Source organism: Aquarana catesbeiana, linkage group LG08, assembly GCF_042186555.1.
Source record: "Aquarana catesbeiana isolate 2022-GZ linkage group LG08, ASM4218655v1, whole genome shotgun sequence".
Lineage (NCBI taxonomy): Eukaryota > Metazoa > Chordata > Amphibia > Anura > Ranidae > Aquarana > Aquarana catesbeiana.
The window spans coordinates 112920325-112944876 of NC_133331.1; the positions used below are offsets into that span (position 1 = coordinate 112920325).

The window sequence follows — 24552 nt, forward strand, 5'->3', positions numbered from 1 at the left end:
ACAAATTTTTTGCCTGTTCGCATGTTCTGGTGCGAACCGAACAGGGGGGTGTTCGGCTCATCCCTAGTAGTGAGTGTACAGCTTGTATAACAGTGTAAATTTGCTGTCCCCTCAAAATAACTCAAGACACAAAGCCATTCATTTCTAAACCGCTGGCAACAAAAGTGAGAACAGCGATGTCCAAATTGGGCCCAAAGTGTCAATATTTTGTGTGGCCACCATTATTTTCCAGCACTGCCTTAACCCTCTTGGGCATGGAGTTCATGGAGCGTCACAGGTTGCCACTGGAGTCCTCTTGCACTCCTCCATGATGAGATCACGGAGTTGGTGGATGTTAGAGACCTTGCTCTGGAGACATGCTTAGCCAGTCCATCACCTTTACCCTCAGCTTCTTTAGCAAGGCAGTGGTCATCTTGGAGGTGTGTTTGGGATCGTTATGTTGGAAAACTGCCCTGCGGCCCAGTCACCGAATGCTCTGCTTGACTGTAGGCAAGACACACGTGTCTTTGTACTCCTCACCTGGCTTCCACCACCAGGGCTGGACTGGGACAAAAATTTGGCCCTGGACTTCTTCCAGACTGGCCCACTTTAATTTTGCAGACATGCACAAAAACAGTATATAAACTATACGCAATTGCTCGAGGTGCACCCGCCCAGGATTGCCCTGCAAAGCGGCCAGTGGGTCCTGCTGGGAGCCAGCCACTGACCTGTGGGCCCTGCAAGGAACTGGCCACAGGCCATGGCCAGCTTCCAGCAGGACCCACAGTGTTAAGGCCTTTTTTGAGGTACTGGGGCAGCGTAAATGGAGGGGTGGATAGATGGGATTTGGGGTCAGCTGGACCTGGGGTTGTCAGGGTCTTTCACCTCAGCAATGCTTCCCCCCCCCCGGGAGCTTGAGCGTGTGGACTACAACTCCCAGAATGCAACAGGGTGCAACAGCTAGCTGGCGGCCATGCCCCCAGTGAACTGACACTGATAGCTCCAGCACAGCTGGCTCTGGCCACTCACACAGCCTCCTGATCCATGTTCCTGAGGACAAGACTTTTTGTGTACTTAGGCAACGGTGCATTTTACCACCCCCCCACCCCAAGGCAACTGGATACATCCCTGACTGCCACTGTCATCCTATGCATACAGAAAGAGCCCCCCTTTACCATCAGAGACCCCACTTACAGAATGAGCCCCCCTTTACCATCAGATCCCCCACTCACTGAAAGAACCTCCCTTTACCATCAGATCCCCCACTCACAGAAAGTACCCCCTTTACCATCAGATCCCCCACTTACAGAAAGTACCCCCCTTTACCATCAGATCCCCCACTTACAGAAAGTACCCCCCTTTACCATCAGATCCCCCACTCACAGAAAGTACCCCCCTTTACCATCATATCCCCCACTCACAGAAAGTACCCCCCTTTACCATCAGATCCTCCACTCACAGAAAGTACCCCCTTTACCATCAGATCCCCCACTTACAGAAAGTACCCCCCTTTATCATCAGATCCCCCACTTACAGAAAGTACCCCCTTTACCATCAGATCCCCCACTCACAGAAAGTACCCCCCTTTACCATCAGATCCCCCACTCACAGAAAGTACCCCCCTTTACCATCAGATCCCCCACTCACAGAAAGTACCCCCCTTTACCATCAGATCCCCCACTTACAGAAAGTACCCCCCTTTACCATCAGATCCCCCACTCACAGAAAGAACCCCCCTTTACCATCAGATCCCCCACCCACAGAAAGAACCCCCCTTTAACATCAGATCCCCCACTCACAGAAATAGTTCTCCAGCAGTGCTGGAACTATACATGAGGGAGAGACTGTTGGGGGAAGAAAGTGTAGTTGCAGCAGTGGAGCACACAGATGACATTATACCTGTCAGATGAGAACCAGGAAATGGAGGCTGGCGTGGCGGCTCCATGTGCACGGTGTCCCGCACATGTCCTCCAGGCTCCACTAGTTTCGGCTTCAGCTCAGAGGAGGCGGGTGGAGCTAAGTACTAGGCGCGCGTGGAGGAGGAGGAAGTTAAATCCTCCTCCACTTTGTATTCTGGGGCATCGCTCTGGTGACGTCACTGGTTGCTACACGCCAGGCGGCAGGCGACCAGCAACCATTTCGGGCAGTGAGCCTGCAGCTGTGGAACTACAACGTAAAGCGGATCTCGGCCGGCCTGCCCGGCCAGAACAAGTGACAGTCGGTAAAGCGGCAATGGTGGCCTTTTTAGGGGGCATCAGATCGGCACAGGGGGTAATCCAGGGGCACTGTATTGTCCCGGAATGAAAGGATCCTGTCACTGAAACCGGCCCACTGAGCCATCGGCCCACCGGGAAACTCCCGGTAGTCCTGATGGCCAGTACATGCCTGTCCACCATACACGCTTAACACCATCTGAACCAAATAAGTTTATCTTGATCGCATCAGACCACAGGACATGGTTCCAGTAATCCACGTTCTTAGTCTGCTTGTCTTCAGCAAATTGTTTGCGGGCTTTGTTAATGTTAATGTGTGTTGAGTTATTTTGAGGGACAGAAAATGTATACTGTTATACAAGCTGTACACTCACTACTTTACATTGTAGAAAAGTGTCATTTCTTCAGTGTTGTCACATGAAAAGATATAATAAAATATTTACAAAAATGTGAGGGGTGTACTTACTTTTGTGAGATACTGTATATATATTTAAGGCAGCATTGGGCAAAACTAACTAGCAATATGCATGTTCAAAGAAGATTGATATATTCACTATGTACAGTATATATACCTGTGTATCTTCCTTGAAAATATAAAAAAAAAATGATATGCTACAAGCATTTAGATTAGCAGTATTTGAATATTATATTGACAAAAAGTTGATAGCTAGGGAGTGTTTGCATGTGATGAACATTTTTAGCGCTGGTTGCCGATTTTCCCATTATGCTGGAAAATCACCACTGACATGTTTCCCCAGAAAAAAAGGGAAATTACTGCTGGAGAAACAAATGTCACCCTTGTCTCAACTGCCAAAAGGTTTGATTGCATATAGCCAGCATGTTTGTCACACTGTCGGATAGTTGCCCTGGGTCATATTGTATTTATGTAACCCATAGCACAGTTATTAAAGTCAGTACTACTAAGCTTATCAAGTCTTTTTCATGAAGACTTTTTTTTTAAACCTTTAAATCATTAAACCCCACATTTATTTCACCAGAAAACACTGCATATTGATCTCACTAACATATGAATTACCCCTGTTGCTTCCAGCTGGTTTGCTGTGCATGCCGTTAGTATGCCGAACACTAACCACTTGATCAGCAGTGACAACTTGGGCTACGCGTCTTACTTGTTTGAGCTGGAAAAGAATAAAGGGTTTCTGCCTGGAGAGGTTGGTGTTGCACTGAATGGCAAATAGATAATTGTAGCACTGATTGACAGAACAATGACATTGTAGAGAAACAATACAGCAATGTTTTTGAGTGTGTGCATTATGGTACTTCTTAATAAAAGAAAAAAAAAAACTGTATACTTAAAGTGGAAGAAACACCTAAGTCTAACTATTCTTAAAAATATCCCCTCACCTCTCCTCCTACCTTTTCAGCCTAACCTGTACTTACCTATTAATAATATGTTCCAGTCCTATCATGCATAGTTGCCAACATTGCAAAAAAAATACGTGGGCGGAGCCGCACAATAATTAGGGGGCGGGGCATTCGTTTGTAGGCGTGGCCTAGCACAAAAGTACAAGTGCAAGGCTTACATGTAGAAGTGGCAGTGGCTTAAATGGGCGTGGCTCAAGAGGGTGTGGTTAGAGTCTGAGATGAATGAGGGATGGAGAGGGAAAGGGGGAGAAGGAGAGGGGGAGAGGGTAATGACGGGACAGCAGCCCCAGATCCTACACAATGGAAATGTGTATTCTAGAAAGTTTAACAATCAGCAGATAAAGATACTCCAAACACCTGGTGTTAACGCTTCAATCATCCCGGCACCATGGTTGTCAGGATGATTGAAGCGCATTATTTCTATTATTACATTGTAATATAAAATTAAATCATTCAACTCACCATAATGCCGAATCAGTGGGATCCCCGAGCGTGTCACTAGCCACGTCGCCTGCCACCAGCAGTCTGTCCTTGCATCAGGTGCCCCCGGCAGAGTCTGTCCTTGCATCAGGTGCCCCCGGCAGAGTCTGTCCTTGCATCAGGTGCCCCCGGCAGAGTCTGTCCTTGCATCAGGTGCCCCCGGCAGAGTCTGTATAGACCCCCTCAGTGCAGACCCCCTCCATCAGTGCAGATCCCCTCCATCAGTGCAGACCCCCTCCATCAGTGCAGACCCCACCTCTATTAGTGCAGACTCCCCCCCTCTATTAGTGCAGCCCCCCCTCTATAAGTGCAGCCCCCCCCTCTCAGTGCAGCCCCCCCTCAATTAGTGCAGCCCCCCCCTCAATTAGTGCAGCCCCCCCCTCAATGCAGCCCCCCCTCACCCCCCGCTCACCCCCCGTTCAGTGCAGGTGCGGCCAGGCCGGTGTTCTGCCTGCCGAGAAAGTTCCCCTCGGCAAGTATGGACCCCCTGTACTGTGCAGGCGCAGCGCAGTACGGGGCAGGGGAACTTAGTTTCGGCAAGACACGCCGCGCCATCACAGTTGTCTTCTCCTTCAGTGGAGAGGGGAGGGGCCGTGCAGCCACTTCATTGGCTGCACGGATCGAGCCCCCTTCCTCTCTCCACTACACAAGACAGTCACTAGGGGGAAGATTGAGCGGCGGCGCCGGCCGCCATTTTGCTGGAGCCAGCTGCTCCAAAACAAAAAAAAACATTCCCGATTTTCCTTATGGAAAATCCCGATTCGGGACAGCCTCCATCCGGGACGAGGGTCCCAAAATCGGGATTGTCCCGGGAAAATCGGGACTGTTGGCAACTATGTATCATGTGATCCTACAGTTCTGACTCAGGGAGTGCTGGACAACGGCTGTGAATTCTGGAAGCCGTGTCGTCACTCATGGCCCAGCTGTTGTTAGCGCTCTCTCTTCTCCCCTGCAGCAGTCGCTCACTGACACAGGGGAGCCATAACTGCGGGGTCATGTAAACAAACCGGATCACGTAAACGGAGCTGAATAAAAATAGGTGTGTAAACACATCTATATTATACAGGTTAGGCAGGATTGGTAGGAGGAGGGGGAGGGGACATTTTCAAGAATAGTTAGACTTCTTTTGCACTTTAAATTACATTTTTATAATCAGGCTGGTAACGTTGATACACTATATTACCAAAAGTATTGGGGCGCCTGCCTTTACATGCACATGAACTTTAATGTCAGCCCAGTCTTAGTCCATGGGGTTCAATATTGAGTTGGCCCACCCTTTGCAGCTATAACAGCTTCAACTCTTCTGGGAAGGCTGTCCACAAGTTTTAGGAGTGTGTCTATGAGGATGTTTGACCATTCTTCCAGAAGCGCATTTGTGAGGTCAGGAACTGATGTTGGACAAAAAGGCCTGGCTCGCAGTCTCCGTTTTAATTCATCCCAAAGGTGTTCCATCATGTTGAGGTCAGGACTCTGTGTAGGCCAATAAAGTTCTTCCAGCCCAAACTCGCTCATCCGTGTCTTTATGGACCCTGTTTTGTGCACTGGTGTGCAGTCATGTTGGAACAGGAAGGGGCCATCCCCAAACTGTTCTCACAAAGTTGGGAGCATGAAATTGTCCAAAATGTCTTGGTATGCTAACGCCTTAAGTGTTCCCTTCACTGAACCTAAGGGACCCCTGAAAAACAACCCCACACCATAACCCCCATCCACCAAATGATTTGGACCAGTGCACAAAGCAAGATCCATAAAGACATAGATGAGCAAGTTTGTGGTGGAGGAACATGACTGGCCTGCACAGAGTCCTGACTTCAACCCCGTAGAACACCTTTGGAATGAATTAGAGTTGAGACTTTGAGCCAGGCCTTCTCGTCCAACATCAGTGCCTGACCTCACAGATGCGCTTCTGGAAGAATGGTCAAACACTCCCAATAACACACTCCTAAACCTTGTGGACAGCCTTCCCAGACGAGTTGAAGCTGTTATAGATGCAAAAGTTGGGCCAACTCAATATGGTACCCTACAGACTAAGACTGGGATGTCATTCATGTTCATGTGCGTTTAACCACCTCAATACAGGGCACTTACACCTACCCAGGCCATTTTTCAGCTTTTAGCACGGTCACACTTTGAATGACAATTGCGCAGTCATGCTACGCTGTAACCATGTGAAATTGTTATCATTTTCTTCACACAAATAGGGCTTTCTTTTGGTGGTATTTAATCACTCCTGGGTTTTTTATTTTTTCGTAAAAAAAAAAAAAAAGTCCAAAAATTTTGAAAAAAACCCTGTTTTTCTTAGTTTGTCAGTAAATTTTGTAAATATTTAATTTTTCTCCTTCACTGATGGGCGTGATGAGGTGGCACTGATAGGCTGCACTGATGGGCACTGATGAGGTGGCACTTATGGGCACTGATGAGGCGGCACTTATGGGCACTGATGAGGCGGCACTTATGGGCACTGATTAGGTGGCACTGATGAGGAGGCGCGAATATGCCACACTTATGGGCACTGATATGTGGCACTGATGAGCACTGATAGGGGTGGCACTGGTGGGCACTGGGCACAGATAGGCGGCACTGGTGGGCACAGATAGGCGGCACTGGTGGGCACAGATAGGCGGCACTGGTGGGCGGCACTGATGGACACTGATAAGCGGCATTGATGGTCAGCAGTGATGGGCATTGATGAGCAGCACTGGTAGCCAGCACCGACTGGCATCACTAATGGCCACTGATTGCTGGCACTTGTGGGCACTGATTGCTGGCACTTGTGGGCAAAGATTGGTGGCACTTGTGGGCAAAGATTGGTGGCACTTGTGGGCAAAGATTGGTGGCAAATGTGGGCACTGGTTGGCACTGATTGATGGCAGTGGTGGGCAATCATTGCTGGCACGGGTGGGTAATGATTGTAATCAGGGCACTGATGATCAGTGCCCTAATTACATACCTAGCTGTCCCCTGTGAGGAGATGCCGCTGATCGGCTCTCCTCTCCCCACACTCTGTCAGTGTGAGGCGAGGAGCGCCGATTACCGGCATCTCTGTGTTTACATGTGACCGACATTAATAACATTTAATGTGAGAAGCTGTCACATTAGAGGCTGGCATGTAGCAGAGAATTGTTTCTGTTATAGGCAGATATATGTAATATAACAGAGCACAAGGCAAATAATAGTGCCTTCAAAAAGACAAAGACTGAATGTGCAAGCTTTGTTTTTGGCTATTATATCAGTGGAAAAAGGCCATTAAAAATATGGCAATGGAATGCTGGGTCTGCCTCGTTATTCAACCATATTGTTAATGGAGCGCTGGTTGAGCAGAAATTTGTGATCAAACATGTGTGCTCCAAACATGCGTCAATAAACATATTTTCGGTGGAAGTGCTGTATTGATGCTGCCTTTACTAGAAACATTTGCTCAGGTACAACATGTACTGGATTTGTGCAGCTGAAGATGAAATTACCTTGATGTAAACCGTTGGCTGGTTAGTTGTTGTGAGCAACAAGGAGATAGTGAGATTTATCTTTAATGAGACAGCTGCTTTACATGCACATTACACAACTTTGTATTGTTTCCCCTATTATTGCAAGCACTCAGTGGACAAGAGTGAGTTTTACAGCAAAAACCTGAGCTGGATGACAACTGTTGAACTTTCCAGTCCTCTGACAGCTTTCAGTACTAAGGGATTTATGAATTTTGAGACCTCATTAGGAACCTCTCACTATAAAATTAATTACTCAATAAAAGTAAACACCACAAGGTACTTGTACAGACCTGCAGCTGGTGTTTTCCTTGGAAGACCCCAAACATAGGTACGAAACAAGAACCCCACTTCAGAGTTTTGATATGCTCCCACTGCTATATGTCACAAGCCTATATGTTACCAGGGGCAGTACGTGCTTCTTAAAGATTTTACAGAGGCTCATAATAGCCTGGTGGGATGTAGGGTAGAGGGGATCTTATTGAGCTCTGGCATGGATCCCATGTTGGCATTGCGCATGTTGAATAACAAACTTCAGGGGTTTTTGGATTGAACAGGAGACCATATTTTACCAGCTCATTTTTTATCACCGACTTACCTATGTTTAGAGTTTGCTTTAGAATTTAAATTTCCATTCAAATTCCATAAATAAATATAAGGTTGGTTTACCAGTCCTAGACTTTTGTTATATAGAAATATTTTTTTATGTAGTCCAATACCAAACAATGTTAAGGCACGTTTTTATGTCTTTTTATATATATTCTTATTATTTTGGGGTAGTTTAAGATATCATATGTTTAGATTTCTACAAAAATTATTGTAAATATTTTGTCTGTGAAATTAGGTCATCGTTACAGAATTTGTGTATTTTCTAGGGATCTTTTGTTGCAGCTTTTGCATCAACAAATCTTGGGGATGTAACACCAAATACCAAGGGTCCTCACTGTACAAATACAGGTGTTTCATGTGAAAACCCTACTAGTACTTGTCCAGAAGGTGGGGTGAGTTAGACTTTACTTTTTCTCTTCTCTCTTTTAGGATCCTACAGATCTCCAATTTACTCCACTGTCTTGATTTTCAAAGCCTTGAAATAAGTTGATTTTGGAAAAACTGCAAGTAATCTATAAAAAATGTTTAGTTTGGAGACTGAGTTTGCAGAGTTTGGGGGCAGGGTTTAATGGACCTTGATGCCGTACTGCTAGGAATACGCTTATTATGAATATCCCTCAGTCTTTGCTGCACATTTAGTGGATTTTGCACAATAAAAGTTGAAGGATCACTATGATAAAAGGTTTTCTTATAAACTACTGTACATGCCCTGCACACCTACATACTTACAATTCGATCTGACATAATATTTTTGTAATTACTTTCTAAAACAGATATTCAGTTGGACCGTTTGTTGCTTCTAGTGGCATTACAGGAGGATAGGTTTAGAGTATTCAGTTATTAAAGCGGGGGTCCACCTATCTATCGTTTTTTTTTTTTTTTTGAGTTCATTCACAAACTTTTCTTCTTAGCATTACATACTCACATATTGTGTGTAATATGTCCGCCTGTGTCAAATTCCGTCGGAAAGAATAACTTATATTATTCACTGCAGGCGGTTTCCATCTTAAATTGTGGGCATTTGAAGCCCACAAGCATTTATTTCCTGGATGTGGTGAATGCTGTGCTCCCAGCATTCACCGCTCATTCCCGCACATGCTCAGTGGCATCCTGGGAAGCCTGAGACTAGCTCCCAGGAGTCTGGGAGAGGCTGGAAACACGCCTACTCCCACGGGAGGAGAACCAGGAAGTGCAAAGAAGAATAGAAAAATAAAAGGTAATTACGGCGATTTAAATTTTTTTAAATGGCATGTCAGCATCTAGGCAAGGAAGAGAATACATACAGATATTGTTCAAAATTTGGGTGGAACTCCGCTTTAAGACTACAGCTAAAACAGTTGAACAAAAATAGAGTGGAGAGATTTTGAGGTGAGTTCCTGATGAACGCAATTAAATAAACAAACAACAGGTGACAAGTAAGGATGAGCTCAGGCTTGTTCGCAACCCGCACGTGCAGAGCCCGCTAGGAAGTCGGCACTGGACAGAGCTAATCACAGGCAGTGAGACATTTCTTGATCTCTGCAGCCGCGGATTGGGAAAATGTCTCGATGCTTGCGATTAGCGATGTGCAGTGCCGACTTCCTGGCGGGCTCTGCATGTGCGGGTTACGAACATGCCTGAGCTCATCCTTAGTGACAAGTTTTCTAGGCCACATTACCCTCCTCGTCAGGTCAAAGCATGAAAGAGTAGACTAGAAGAAACTATACAAGTCATAAAACAGCTTATCTATCAAGAACAGCTATTGAAGTCAGAGGATATTTTTATTTGATGTCTGAATGCAGAGTTGAGTGGCGAAGCTGCAATTAGAAGAAAGAGAGGTCAAAAAATAAAAGCAATTAAGTCGAATAATGTTCAGAATGTCCATCAAATATTTCTTGCCTTCTTCACCCTTCTGTGCATGTAAAAAAAAAAAACTTCAAACAGTGCTTGCGACAACCTTCAATACTGCATGGGGTTGATTTACTAAAACTGGTGCAGCTGTGCATGGTAACCAATCAGATTTTCACTTCAGCTTGTTCAATTAAGCTTTGACAAAAAAAAAAAAAAACTGTAAGCTAATTGCACTCCACATGAAGCCTCATCAGATATCCTCCTGTGCTGCTGTATGTGTCTGTTGCTCATCTGGTCCAGCTAGAGTTGCCACCTCATCCCTTTAAACCCGAACACATACGAATTACACAGGTTCTAAGGCTAATTAAATGCAGATAAGGCACTAAGTCGGTTTAATTACACCTTAATCAGCCACAGAACCTGTGTAATTAATATGTTTTTGGGTTTAAAGGGATGAGGTGGCAACCCAAGGTCCAGTTCCCATTGTACCTAGGGTTACCACCTCATCCCTTCAAAACTGAACACATATTAATTACACAGTTTCTGAGGTGAATTTAATGCAGGTAAGGCACTAAGTCAGTTTAATTACCACCTTAATCAGACACAGAACCTGTGTAATTAATATGTGTTTGGTTTTAAAGGGATGAGGTGGCAACCCTAATTGTACCCTGCCCCCAGTTTGTTCAAGGAAACTCCTCCATGAAGCTCTCACAAGTGGCCACACCTACCAATGCATTTTGTCATAGCAGACTTTGTCTGGGGATCCCTAAATAAATTCTGCTGTGGTACCATGGTACTGCATTGTTTATGTTGCTTATATGTATGATAAAGAGCTGATGGGGCACTTTAGTTGGTAGCTGCAGTACAAGCGCACTATTTTGAGTAGATAGTGTGAAGTGCTTTATATACCTAAAGACAATACAAGGCCAATAGGATATTCAATGAATTAGCCCTAAAGTATTGTTTACTTTTCTCTATTTGGATTTTCCCACATTACAACATGTATTCCTAACAACAATGACAGCAATGAAGCATGGGAAATATTATTGCAGATATAGGGGAGTAAGCAAATTCACTTCAGCAGTAGATTTGTTTTATTAAAAAACTAAAACTAAAAATTGCAACTTTTCAAGGAGCACATGCACTGAATCTTTCTCCTTCTTTATTGTCAAGTTTGGGTCTTTCCCTTTCTCCTAGCAATAATGAATCAACCATGCAGTTAATTGAGGCCTGTTTCACACTAGTGTGATGTGATTGTAATCCAATTTCAGTGGCGATTATGTAGTGCGACTTGTTTGCAATTTTGATGCATTTTCATGCCTGTGCGCTTTTGACTGTGACTGCTACTGCTTCTTTTGAGGAACCAAGAATCTGACGGGAAGAGAGTTGAGGGTTAACAAAAAAACATGAAATCGCTTACGAAATTGTATTAGGATTGCATTTGCATACAATTTCTGTGCATTTCCATAGAAGTCTATGAGATCAAAATTGCGCTGGAATCATACCAAAGTAATACAGGAACCTTTTTCAAAATTGCTCCGTCTCTGTCACATTAATGTGAATGCCCACTATTGAAAACAATGTTAATTCTCATTATCACGTGATTCTGTGTGACTAATGTCACATCTGAAATCGCACTAGTGTGAACCACTTTTATATAGCCAGCTGTCTGCATGGGGAAGATCCATCTAGCTGGACTGTGAAAAGCCTACTTTCTATCCTGTGTCTCAGAAGACAGGGTTCTCAGTCTACAAGCAAGGAACCAGGTTGGGAAGAAGGGAGGCCAAGTGTTTCCTGAATAGCTACAGAAGCAGTTTTTTTATCGTTTGTTAAAAATCTGCATTTACTAGCTCTATAGTTACAGTTGCTGTCACTTTTTTGGCTGTAGTGAGTGCATGTTAAAAAATGTGAACGTATACAAACCAGTACTTAAAGAGGAACTGCAGTCTGCTCACATAATTTGTAATAAAAACATCTTTGCCATTCTGAAGCTTCCCTCCAACCGCTTTGCATATTATTTTATATATACTGTGATTCTGTATTTACCAAATATGCCACAGAAATCTCCCTCCACTGAGTCTGGCTGCAGCAATTTTAACTGGGCAGCTGAAGCTGCTGCCTGTTCACTTCCTGGATTTACAAAGGCACACCTCCAGCTCTGCAGCCCCGCAGCTCTTATTGGCTCACCCCCCCCTCCCTTTCTGGCAAACTCTCACATGAGTGAGAGAGAGAGCTGCACATGATGTCATAAGCCTCGGCTTTTTACCAGACAAGAAACAGGAAGTGGGCTGTATAAGGTAATTACTGGCAGAAAATAAAAATGTTTTACTATGCAAAGTCAAAACAACAAGGGCAGAACATTTAATAGATGGAAAGTTGAAAAAATGGCTGAAGGTCCGCTTTAAAAACATGTATGTACAATTAAATAGTAAGTAAATAAGAAAGCATGACACCTACTTTAAAGCACTTGTTCATTTTCTCGATACCAGGATTTTTTTTACCTGCATGAAAATTTAGAGGTGTAAATGGCCATAAAATAGCTTACCTTGGTACATTATTTCCATGCACATCAGCAATATGATAATTGCATAAAATATAACAACCATATGATAACTGCCTCAAATTCAATCTATGAAATATTTTTTTATAAAGCATATCTATATTTTTTTTAAGCTGAAAGTTTACAGTGTGTAATAAAATGCATTGTTTTATTTTATGATCAAAATTCTAGGTCACAACCTGCGTTGCTACTGGACCTGGAGAAAATGGGTTTGAGAGTACAAGAATAATAGGAGAAAATATATTTTTGAGAGCAAAGGTAGGTTAGTTTATGTAATAAAAAAGTGTAGTGCTCCACTTGAAATCAAAATGTGAATTTATATGTAAAAAAAATACTAATAACTCTCTCAAATAAAAGCATTTACATCAAATAAATCTCTTTAACATTCATTATCCTAAATGAGTGTAAAAAAACATTTTAAATGGTACTCCACTCAAAAGTGTCTCAAACTTATGTGCTCTAATAATATGTGATTAAAAGTTCTTGAAAGTTCATTCTATCCACAAAAATAAAAGCGTTCATAAATATTCATCCTAAGTGCTCTTCATTCAGAGCCACCCTGTGATCACCACACATGTGCAAAAAATGCGCTCATCATCAGGATTTGACCCCTATATATAGAAGGTAAATAAAAACTTGCCATCATATAGGTATTACTGCCAGGCCCTCCATCACACTGTCCTTTTGGAATGCCAGTCAATGCACAGAATTCTACTTTTAGAGAGACATCTCTTTCCTTGATAATGCACTCTTCATCACATATAGCAATTCCACATGTAATGGCACCTGGGAATTCACTACTCTGCCTGGTCTCACTGCAACCATTTAGTTCACCTGAAGGCTTTGCAAAAAACTAATCCCAGTAGCGTGCTGACATCACAGACCAGTCCTACTTGATGCGTTGCATCCCAGTGGGGCTTCCTCAGAAGCTAAGGATCAATCAGCAACTGCATGCTTTAAAGAGGAACTACAGTCTGCTTACATAATTTGTAAAAAAATTACTTTGCCATTCTGAAGCTTCCCTCCAACCACTGTGCATATTATTTTATATATACTGTGATTCTGTACTTGCCAAATATGCCGCAGAAATCCCCTCCACTGAGTCTGGCTGCAACCATTTTAACTGTGGGCAGCTGAAGCTGCTTCCTGTTCACTTGCTGGATTTAAACAGACACACAGAGGCACACCTCCAGCTCTGCAGCTTTCAATGGCCCTCTTATGACTCATCCTCACTCCCTTCCTAGCAAACTCTCATGAGAGTGAGAGTGAGAGAGCTGTGTATGATGTCATAAGCCTAGGCTTTTTACCAGACAAGAAACAGGAAGTGGGCTGTATAAAGTATTTACTGGCAGAAAAAAAAAAATGTTTTACTATCCAAAGTTAAAACAACAAGGGCAGAAGATTTAATAGATGGAGAGTTGAAAAAAATGACTGAAGTTCCGCTTTAAATAGAAGCACCCCTTGGTGTTATCTGCCCAAAAGCTAGAGCACAAACTAAAAGAGCAAAAGGTCCGAAAATAGAGCTAGTATTCTCTGTACCTATAGTGTTCTCTGTATGTATATTATAGGTATTTATAGTGTTCTTGGTATGTATATTATAGGTATTTTATAGTGATCCTGGTATCTACTGTGTTCTCTGTTTCTATAGTGCTCTCTGTATCTTTATATCTACAGTCTTCTCTATATCTATTGCATTCTCTGTATCTCTCTGTATCAGAGCTTTCATAGGGTATCTGCTACATCAATTAGCTAGCTCTATCTTGAAGAAGGCTGTAATGGGTTCTGTAGGCACAAACGTCTTTAGCAGTTTTCTCCTATTTTGTAGCTGCTGGTTAGACATTGGTTCGTTTCTGGTTAGCATTACTCTAGACCAGGGGTCTCCAAACTGCAGCCCGTGGGCTGGATGTGGCCGTTTGCTTGCCATTATCCGCCCCTTGGGCACTACTACCTGCCAGGAGTCTGCATGTTCTCCCTGTGCCTGCATGGGTTTCCTCGGGGTACTCTGGTTTCCTCCCACAATCCAAAGATATGCTGGTAGGTTATTTGGCTCCTGTCTAAATTGGCCCTAGTATGTGTATGAATGAATGTACAGTATGTTAGGGACCTTAGATTGTAAGCTCCTTGAGGGAGGGACTGATGTGAATGAATAATAAATATGTAAAGTGCTGCATAAAATGACAACACTATATAAGTACCTGTTATAATTACAATAAAATAAATAATACATCCACTGATATGAGGCACTATTCCTTACACTGACACCTCAGATGGGGCACTATTCCTCCCACTGGCATCAGAGATGGGGAACTAATTCTCACACTGTCACCAATTATGGGGCACTATTCCTTCATTGACAACAACAATGGTGTACTGTTCCTCCCACTGACAACAACAATGGTGTACTATTCCTCCCACTGACAACAACAATGGTGTACTATTCCTCCCACTGACAACACAATGGTGTACTATTCCTCCCACTGACAACAACAATGGTGTACTATTCCTCCCACTGACAACAACAATGGTGTACTATTCCTCCACTGAAAAAACAATGGGGTACTATTCCTCCCACTTACAACAACAATGGTGTTCTATTCCTCCCACTGACAACAACAATGGTGTACTATTCCTCCATTGAAAAAACAAGGGGTACTATTCCTCCCACTGACAACAACAATGGTGTACTATTCCTCCCACTGACAACAACAATGGTGTACTATTCCTCCCACTGACAACAACAATGGTGTACTATTCCTCCCACTGACAACAACAATGGTGTACTATTCCTCCCACTGACAACAACAATGGTGTACTATTCCTCCACTGAAAAAACAAGGGGTACTATTCCTCCCACTGACAACAACAATGGTGTACTATTCCTCCCACTGACAAAAACAATGGTGTACTATTCCTCCCACTGACAACAACAATGGTGTACTATTCCTCCCACTGACAACAACAATGGTGTACTATTCCTCCCACTGACAACAACAATGGTGTACTATTCCTCCACTGAAAAAACAATGGGGTACTTTTCCTCCCACTGACATCAGAGATGGGGAACTAATTCTCACACTGTCACCAATTATGGGGCACTATTCCTTCATTGACAACAACAATGGTGTACTATTCCTCCCACTGACAACAACAATGGTGTACTATTCCTGCCACTGACAACAACAATGGTGTACTATTCCTCCCACTGACAACACAATGGTGTACTATTCCTCCCACTGACAACAACAATGGTGTACTATTCCTCCCACTGACAACAACAATGGTGTACTATTCCTCCCACTAACAACAACAATGGTGTACTATTCCTCCACTGAAAAAACAAGGGGTACTATTCCTCCCACTGACAACAACAATGGTGTACTATTCCTCCCACTGACAACAACAATGGTGTACTATTCCTCCCACTGACAACAACAATGGTGTACTATTCCTCCCACTAACAACAACAATGGTGTACTATTCCTCCACTGAAAAAACAAGGGGTACTATTCCTCCCACTGACAACAACAATGGTGTACTATTCCTCCACTGAAAAAACAAGGGGTACTATTCCTCCCACTGACAACAACAATGGTGTACTATTCCTCCCACTGACAACAACAATGGTGTACTATTCCTCCCACTGACAACAACAATGGTGTACTATTCCTCCACTGACAAAACAATGGGGTACTTTTCCTCCCACTGACATCAGAGATGGGGAACTAATTCTCACACCGACACCAATTATGTATTTTTTTTTACTCCCACTGACCACCAAGCCTATGGCATTGTTTACTCCCACTAATTCCAGGGCATTTTCTACCCCCCCCACCGCTCAAAGTTCGGCCCCCCTAAAGTTTGAAGGGCAGTAAACTGGCCCTTTGTTTCAAAGGTTTGGAAACCCCTGCTATAGACACTGATCGGCTGCCCCAGTTATGCTCTCAAATCATATTGAGTGGCAAATGGAATCTCTTTATTAGATGCTGAACTAATTTTGCATAATAAACATTTCAGAAACTGTTCTTGGCTGGATCTGTACAAGTTACATACGTTCTTATTGATATTGATATATAGGTTTTGTATGATGAAGCATCCAAGCAGATAGAAGGCAATGTGAGTTCAGCCCACCAGTGGGTCAACATGAGTAATGTCACTGTGAAACTTAATGACACCCATAATGTGAGTATTTATGTGAATCCATGAATATCATGACCAACATTAACTAAGAATGGCCATATTGTATTGTTTAAATGGTGTGCACATTTCCATTGAATCTGCATTTTATGTATTTCTATAAAACATTTTTGCCAAATCTGCAAATTCTGAAAATTAAAACAAACACATCCCAATCTATATAAAATGACCTTGGTTTCCCATAGAATGTGAAGTACTGTATGTCTGTACTGTATTAATATAGAAAATGTATCCTCTTAATATATTCTGTAATTTATGTGTTGTACCCTCTGAAGGCAACAACCTGTAAACCTGCCCTTGGCTACAGCTTTGCTGCTGGAACAATTGATGGTCCTGGACTGATCAATTTTACTCATGGTAAGACCCCCTTTGCATAAACCTCATACTGTATGTTAATACATGCGCTTTAAATACAAAGTGCTTTCCAATGCATTTGGTTCAACAATCTTGCTCAGTAGGGCAGTGTAAAGAGAAATCATGATGTAAACTGAGATTAGCCAAACTGAAACCCTATTTTACTTATATGATTACAAGAAGAGTAAATCTGATGTGTTGCTGTGGAGTATTGTACTTTGCCCTCAGTTTAAATTGACATATTATTTACTGAATAACTATGCATATGGGAAAGGTGTGTATGTACAGGTATGTAAAATATATAGAAAACGTTGTACCCACTTAAAATAATACTTCAAAAACCAAAAAGAAAATCACAAATTAGTTTGACAGGTCTGTTCCGACACCTCTATCAATCTATCCATCAGTGGCAGCCCGTCCAATATGGGCGCCCACCCCGCTATCCATGCATCTGGCCCCCTAAGCTACATGCGGGGCGCCGGATGCATGGATTCCAATGTTTGTTTTTTTCAAGCATGTGATTAGAGCCAGAGGCTCTAATAGGCTTCAAAAAAGGGTGGGCTATTGTCACACAACTGGGTGGGCTCAGGGCACCGCGCCCTGAGCCCACCCAGTTATGTGACAATAGCGAATGAATATACCCACAATATACCAACAGCCGCCACTGCTATCCATATAGAAAAGTCTCTAATCTGACACTTTAAGGCAAAGCCGACCATCATTTTTAAAATGGTTCTAAAGCCTAAACATTTTTTACCTTCAGGTAAAAAATGTTTACACATCGAATATTGCCACTCCTCAGTAAAAGGCACATGACAGTCCACCCAGAGTTTGCCAAAAGGCACCTGAAGGGCTCTCAGACCATGAGAAACAAAATTCTCTGGTCTGATGAAACAAGGATTAAACTCTTTGGCCTGAATGGCAAGCATCATTTCTGGAGGAAACCAGGCACTGCTCATCACCTGGCCAATACCATCGCTACAGTAAAGCATGATGGTGGCAGCATCATGCTGTGGGGATGTTTTTCAGCAACAGGAACTGGGAGACTAGTCAGGATCGAGGGAAAGATGAATGCAGCAATGTACAGAGACATCCTTGATGAAAACCTGCTCCAGAGCGCTATAGACCTGTAGACTGGGGCGGAGGTTCATCTTCCAACATTACAATGGCCCTAAGCGCACAGCCAACATAACAAGGGAGTGGCTACGGGACAACTCTGCAAATGTCCATGAGTGGCCCGGCCAGAGCCCAGACTTGAACCCGATTGAACATCTCTGGAGAGATCTGAAAATGGCTGTGCACAGACGCTCCACATCCAACCTGATGGAGCTTGAGAGGTTCTGAAAAGAAGAATGGGAGAAACTGCCCAAAAATAGGTGTGCCAAGCTTATAGCATCATACTCAAAAATACTTGAGGCTGTAATTGGTGTCAAAGGTGCTTCAACAAAGTACTGAGCAAAGGCTATGAATACTTATGTACATGTGATTTTTTTCCTTTTTTATTTTTAATAAATTTGCAAAGATTTCAAACAAACGTGTTTCACATTGTCATTATACGATATTGTTAGTAGAATTTTGAGGAAAATAATGAATTTAATCCATTTTGGAATACGGCTGTAACATAACAAAATGTGGAAAAAATGAAGCGCTGTGAATACTTTCCAGATGCACTGTGTGTGTATATATATATATATATATATATATATATATATATATATATATATATATATATATATATATATACAGTGCTTTAAAAAAAAAGGTATTCATACCCTTTGAAATTTTCCACATTTTGTCATGTTACAACTGAAAACGTAAATGTATTTTATTGGGATTTTATGTGATAGACCAACACAAAGTGGCACATAATTGTGAAGTGGAAAAAAAATGATAAATGGTTTTTAAAATGTTTCAAAAGATCTGTCTCAGCAAACAAGATGAAACAAATACCAGACTGCACTTCAGCCACAATAGTCACAAAAAAATGGTTGCATTGGCTGGGAATCAATTCCAGGTTGACTGCTTGGAGAGCAGTTATGCTCACAAATACTTTTTTTTGTTTTACTATTTTATGAATTTTTTTTTTTTTACAATTTTATTCTTTTTTTCTTTGTTTTAAATTTTTTTAGGAACCCCGTTGGGGGGCTTTGTTGAAATATCAGGGGTCTTAACAGACCTCTGATGTTTCACCTTTGAGACAGAGAAAAGAGATTGAAGGCACATCTCTGCAGATTAAATGGACAAAAATAGTTCTGAACAGGGCTTCCTGTTTATTCACCAACTGAAGCATAGTAAACAGATCTTAGTTTGTTTCAGTCATGAATGGACAGTATCGATCACTAACTTTGTTGATTCAGAAAAGGAAGGTGTCAGTAATTGATCCAGTTCTGGCCCCTTCCCTGCTCCCCATTCTGATGCATCCCCTGCAGCAGCCAGTGGCAGAGGGGAGGGGGGCAAACCAGCAGAGCTGCGTGGGGGGGGGGGACAATGACAGGGGAGCACACAGTGGCTTGGGGGCAGCAGAAAGAAGAGGAACTTGGATAGGTGGGGCGGCAGGGGCGGCAAATAGAGGAATTGCTAAATACCTGGGGGGGGGTGGAAAAACTGACTTTCGGCAGCTGCAAAAGGAAAATGGAGAAGATCGCTTCCTCTGTATGCCGCCACTCCTCCACGGAGGAGCCACACATACCCCCTGAAGCACGCACGGTGCCGGGGCAATTGCCACCCCTGTAGTTTTGCCCCAGATATAAGTCCTTTTTTTTTGTATTTTTTTTTTATGTTATTTTTTATTTTTATATTTCCTTTTAGTATACCATTCATGGAGATTCTGTTGTGTCACAGATACAAAACACATCCTCTTATTTGACTTCATGTATTCTATGAGATTATGACTATCTCACTTATGTGAAGTCATGCAAGCTATATTCAACAATATTGTTGTATATTGATGGTATATTGATGGTATATTGATGGTGTTAGTTAAATTGCTTTAAGGTTTTTTTTTATATAAGAGATATAATAAAGTTATATGTTGAGCCATTTCAAACAGCTGTGGATTTGTTATTTCCATGTGGTACAATAAAAGTCCCATTGTTACGGCTCCCTAACTTTTCTCTTTAGTTTAGGAGGTTTGGAGTTAGTTTTCCTTCTTTGTTGCTAACTAAATGTTACCAATATGTTGGTATGCCAGGGGAAAATAACATTATATACTTGTAAATCATAACTTTTACTAAGGGGTTGTTTTACTAAAACAATTTTGCTGTTCACTGTGCAAGTGAATTTGCCCCAAAGCTTAGTGAATGAGGTGCAACTCTGTTGACTTCCATGATCCAACTGTGTGCAAGCAAAAAAGCATTTTTTTTTTCTTTTCCTTGCAAGTGATTGGGTATTTTTTGCAAAGTGGCTTCACCACATTTACTAAGCTCTGGGGCCAATTTCCTTGCCAAGTGCAACTTCCTTAGCAAAGTGAACAGCCCTGTTTGCCTTTAGTAAATCAGTAAATTAGTAAAGTAACTGTTTTCAGCCTTCCCTGTTTATCTTTAATTTATAGGAATGACTGAGGGAGATCCGTTGTGGGATGCATTAGCAGAGATAATTCTTGGAGCACCATCAAACGAAACACAAGAGTGTCATCACCCGAAACCCATCCTTCTGAACACTGGAGAGGTATATACCCTATCTGCCCATTTAATATCGTGAAACCTGGGGCACAGAAAATCATTTTATGAACACAGTTATTTTCTCACTCAAGAAATACATTTGGCCATGAGCTCTGTAATAGTATGATAAAATAATATATCATCCTACTCAAAAAACATGCAATTTAATATCAGTCAAATTGTGTTTTGTAGAAGAACTGCAGCCATATAATAAAAACAGATTTAGACAGATTACCGTATTTATCGGCGTATAACACGCACATTCATTTTAAGAGGGAAGTTTCAGGAAAAAAAAAAAATTTAAATAAGGAACTTTGAAGCAAAATAAGTGTCAGTGCCCATCTGCAGTCTCACCATTGCCATCAATACAGCCTGTTCAATGCCTATCTGCAGCCTCATCATTGCCACCAATGCAGCCTCATCAATGCCCATCTGCAGCCTCACAAGTGCCATCAATGCAACCTCATCAGTCCACATCAATGCAGCAGCCTCACTATTGCCATCAATGCAGCAGCGTCACCATTGCCATCAATGCAGCAGCCTCACCATTGCCATCAGTGCAGCCTGATCGATGCCCATCTGCAGCTTAATGGGGACAGGGAGGGGGCGGCCCAGGAGAGGCGACTTCCTTTTACAGAGACCGCCAAGTAAACATGAAATTCTCCTGTATGTAATCTGACAGCGCTCGTCCTGCCCCCCTCCCTGTCCCCTCCGAGGCATCTAAAATTGAAGTATTGACGTATAACACGCACGTGCTATTTGCACCCAATTTTTAGGGTGAAAAAGTGAGTGTTATACGCTAATAAATACAGTATGTAATCTTTTGGAAATACTTTTTAAAGTAATGCTAAAACCTATAATCAGTGTCATTTTATCTTCTTGTACTAGGCCATATACCAGAGTGCAAGGTTGGTCAAGATGTGAGTTGGCTCAAGATCTACTGCATTACATAATGCTTTGTTGTCATCATAACAAGTTTTAAATAGTAGAAGCTTAAAGCTCAGTCTGTTTTAAAAAAACTATAAAAGTCAGCAGTTTGAAATACTGTAGCTGCTGACTTTTAAAAAAAAGACACCTACCTGCCCAGGTATCCTAACCTAATGGTCCCAATGTTTAAAACGAATGCAAGTTCGACTGGAACATCGGGTGTTTGTTTGTCCGGAAATAAACTGAACATATGGGGTGATCCCCATCAACATGTGCCCATGTTGATGAGGACAAGGACCTCATCCCCACAACCCTCACCCGGTGGTTGTTGGGGTCTGCGAGCGGGGAGCTTATCGAAATCTGGAAGCCCCTTTTAACAAGGGGGCCCCCAGATCCCCCCCCCCGTGTGAATGGGTATCGGGTACATTGTACCCCTATCCATTCACCAAAAAAGTGTCAAAAAGTAAAAACCACAATACACAGTTTTTGATAATTCCTTTATTAAAAAAAGAAAAAAAAAAGGGTCCCCTGATGTCCATCTAACTTCAATACCGCCGCCCGACGAAACCGAAAAAAATAAAAAAGGCTCCGTCTTGATGGGAGGCCTCCCAGCGACTGCTGTCTCATGTGACGTCAGAGGGGGGCAGGGTCATCTGGTTATGCCCTTGCCTATATAACAGCTGTCAAAGGGAAAATACAGCAGTCGCCAGGAGGCCTCCCAAGGCAAGGCCTTGAATTTTAATCTATATTGCTGGGAGGGGGCAATACATTACAGCTGCAAGCCTTTGGAAATGTCATTCTGCTGCGGCACTGTTCTACACATCACACAGATGTGCCACTTTACAGGCAGACTAAGGGGACCCCGCAGGCACGATATTTAAAGGAATATTTCATTTTTACTGTTTCACTTTAAGCATTATTAAAATCAGTGCTCCTTAAAAAACGGTCATTTTAAAAACTTTTTTCTCTTTCGTTCATTGACAGACACAGCGCTCCATTATTCAGAACCATAGGGTTATATCGCCCCCTACAGGAGTAGGACACTAGGCAGAAAAAAGACTTGGCTACGCCTATGGGCAATCCTAGGTGATATACACCCCCTCTCTGCTTTATGCCTTCAGTTTTTTTCTGCCTAGTCAGGAGTAAGGACCTAGTTCCCTGCTGGGATCTCTGGTCCTAGCAATTGTTTGTTTTTGCTTTTTAAATGACTTTTTTTCTCTTGGATTTTTTCCTGTGAGATCTACAATCAACTGCTGGACTGGGCCACGGGCTGGACACTAAGATCCAGTGGTCTCCCCAGTCAGGGCAGCGAGCGAGTGCAGACCGCAGCTACGCGCTAGTTCGGCCGTGACATAGCCCCACTGGACGGGGGCTGGCCCTGCGAGTTAAACGTCTCGCGAGGTCGCATACAACCGGGTCTTGGCCTTTGTCGCAGCATTCCTCGTGGCCGCAGCCCCCCCACTTCGGTGGCGAGGAGGATCTGTCTGGGAGCATTACCCACGCACTCGCTGGAACGGTAAGTAAGGGGCCCCTCCTCTGCTTCCCTGGAGTGGTGTGGGGTGTGAGTACTCTCTGGGGTGGTCGGTCCCTCTGGGGTTCTCCTCCACATCCCCCCCTTTTCCCGGTGGGGCCGAGGCCCAGGCCTCTGGCTTAGGTGCTTCGGACACTCTGTCCACCCCCTCCCCTCCAGGGTTGTCACTATGGGGGGATACATCTTGGCACCTGCTGGATGGTTGTGTGGGTGACCAGGCATCCGCAGTTCAATGCCCCCTGCAGCAGCCCGCCACTAATTTAGGCGGCCAACTGGAACGACGTGCAGGGTGACCATAGAGCGGGCGGCAGAGGTCGCCGCTTTCCATTGCGGGCATCCGCCCTCCTTCCTCGGCTCTAGCCTGGTCCGGCCCCCCCCGCGGACCTGTGCACTCGCAGCGGGCGGCCAAATATTTAGGCTTACTTACTTACTAGGCCATGGCCTGCTCTTTAGCATGGTCACGCCAGACGTCCCTCTTCCAGAGGGATGGCGCTGTGAGGGCTCTGAGGGCGACCCCCTTTTGGGGGCGTTGTTTAAGTGGGCCCTCTGTAGGCGCGCCCTGTGAGGGGCCTTAGAGGATGCCCACTGTGAGGGGACTTAGTGGATGCCCCCTGTGAGGGCCTTAATGGATGCCCACCGTGAGGGGCTTCAGCCAGTGCCCCCTGTGAAGGGCCCATTGGTGTCCCCTGTGCAAGGTCTCAGCCAGTGCCCCCTTTGAGGGTTTTAGTGGTGCCCCCTGTGCGGGGTATCTGTAGGTGCCCCCTGTGTGGGGTCTCAGCCAATGCCCCTGTTTGGGGTCCAATGGTGCCCCCTGTGCAGGGTATCAGTAGGCGCCCCAGTGCGGGGTCTCGGCCAGTGCCCCTTGTGAGGAGCCTTGGTCAGCGCCCCCTGTCTTCCACAGTCTGAAATGGGGAAAAGGGCCTCGTAGCAGATGCAGTCCTTCTTCTCGGCATGCAATGGACCTGGTCTGGCGAGCCGAGAGCGGGACTCCCTAGATCCACAGACAAGGCCCCTTCAGCATGAAGGCGCACCCTCACCTATGTCCTAGTGTTCTAGCCTTGAACCCCGAAAAGGTTCTTTTCCTTCCAATTGGCGTCTGTCACTGGACTGTTGGCAGTTCTCCTTGGGGCTGTGCAAGCCCTGTTGCTTCAGGGTGTGCTTGTCCCGGTTCCAGTGGGTACAGAAGGTCAGAATGGAGGACTTTAGGGCTTCTGCGGACATCACGGATGCTTATTTACGCACTCCAGTATGTGGCCGACACCAACACTTCCTCAATTTTACTGTGGGAAAAGAGCATTTTCAGCTCGCCTCACCTTGGTCTCACCTCTACCCCTCACATACTCACAAAGGT

The 24552-nt window shown here is 43.9% G+C and overlaps 1 protein-coding gene across 2 annotated transcripts in view; it reads left to right on the forward strand.

Moving 5' to 3' along the window:
• Nucleotides 1–24552, forward strand: part of LOC141105289 (putative neutral ceramidase C) — a 137431-nt gene that overhangs the window by 68822 nt on the left and 44057 nt on the right. For both annotated transcript variants that reach the window (XM_073595172.1, XM_073595173.1), the window contains 6 exons: nucleotides 3244–3364; nucleotides 8413–8538; nucleotides 12708–12794; nucleotides 16611–16715; nucleotides 17006–17087; nucleotides 20635–20750. In XM_073595172.1, coding sequence (XP_073451273.1) covers nucleotides 3244–3364; nucleotides 8413–8538; nucleotides 12708–12794; nucleotides 16611–16715; nucleotides 17006–17087; nucleotides 20635–20750 — 637 coding nt within the window. The remainder of the gene's footprint in view (nucleotides 1–3243; nucleotides 3365–8412; nucleotides 8539–12707; nucleotides 12795–16610; nucleotides 16716–17005; nucleotides 17088–20634; nucleotides 20751–24552) is intronic.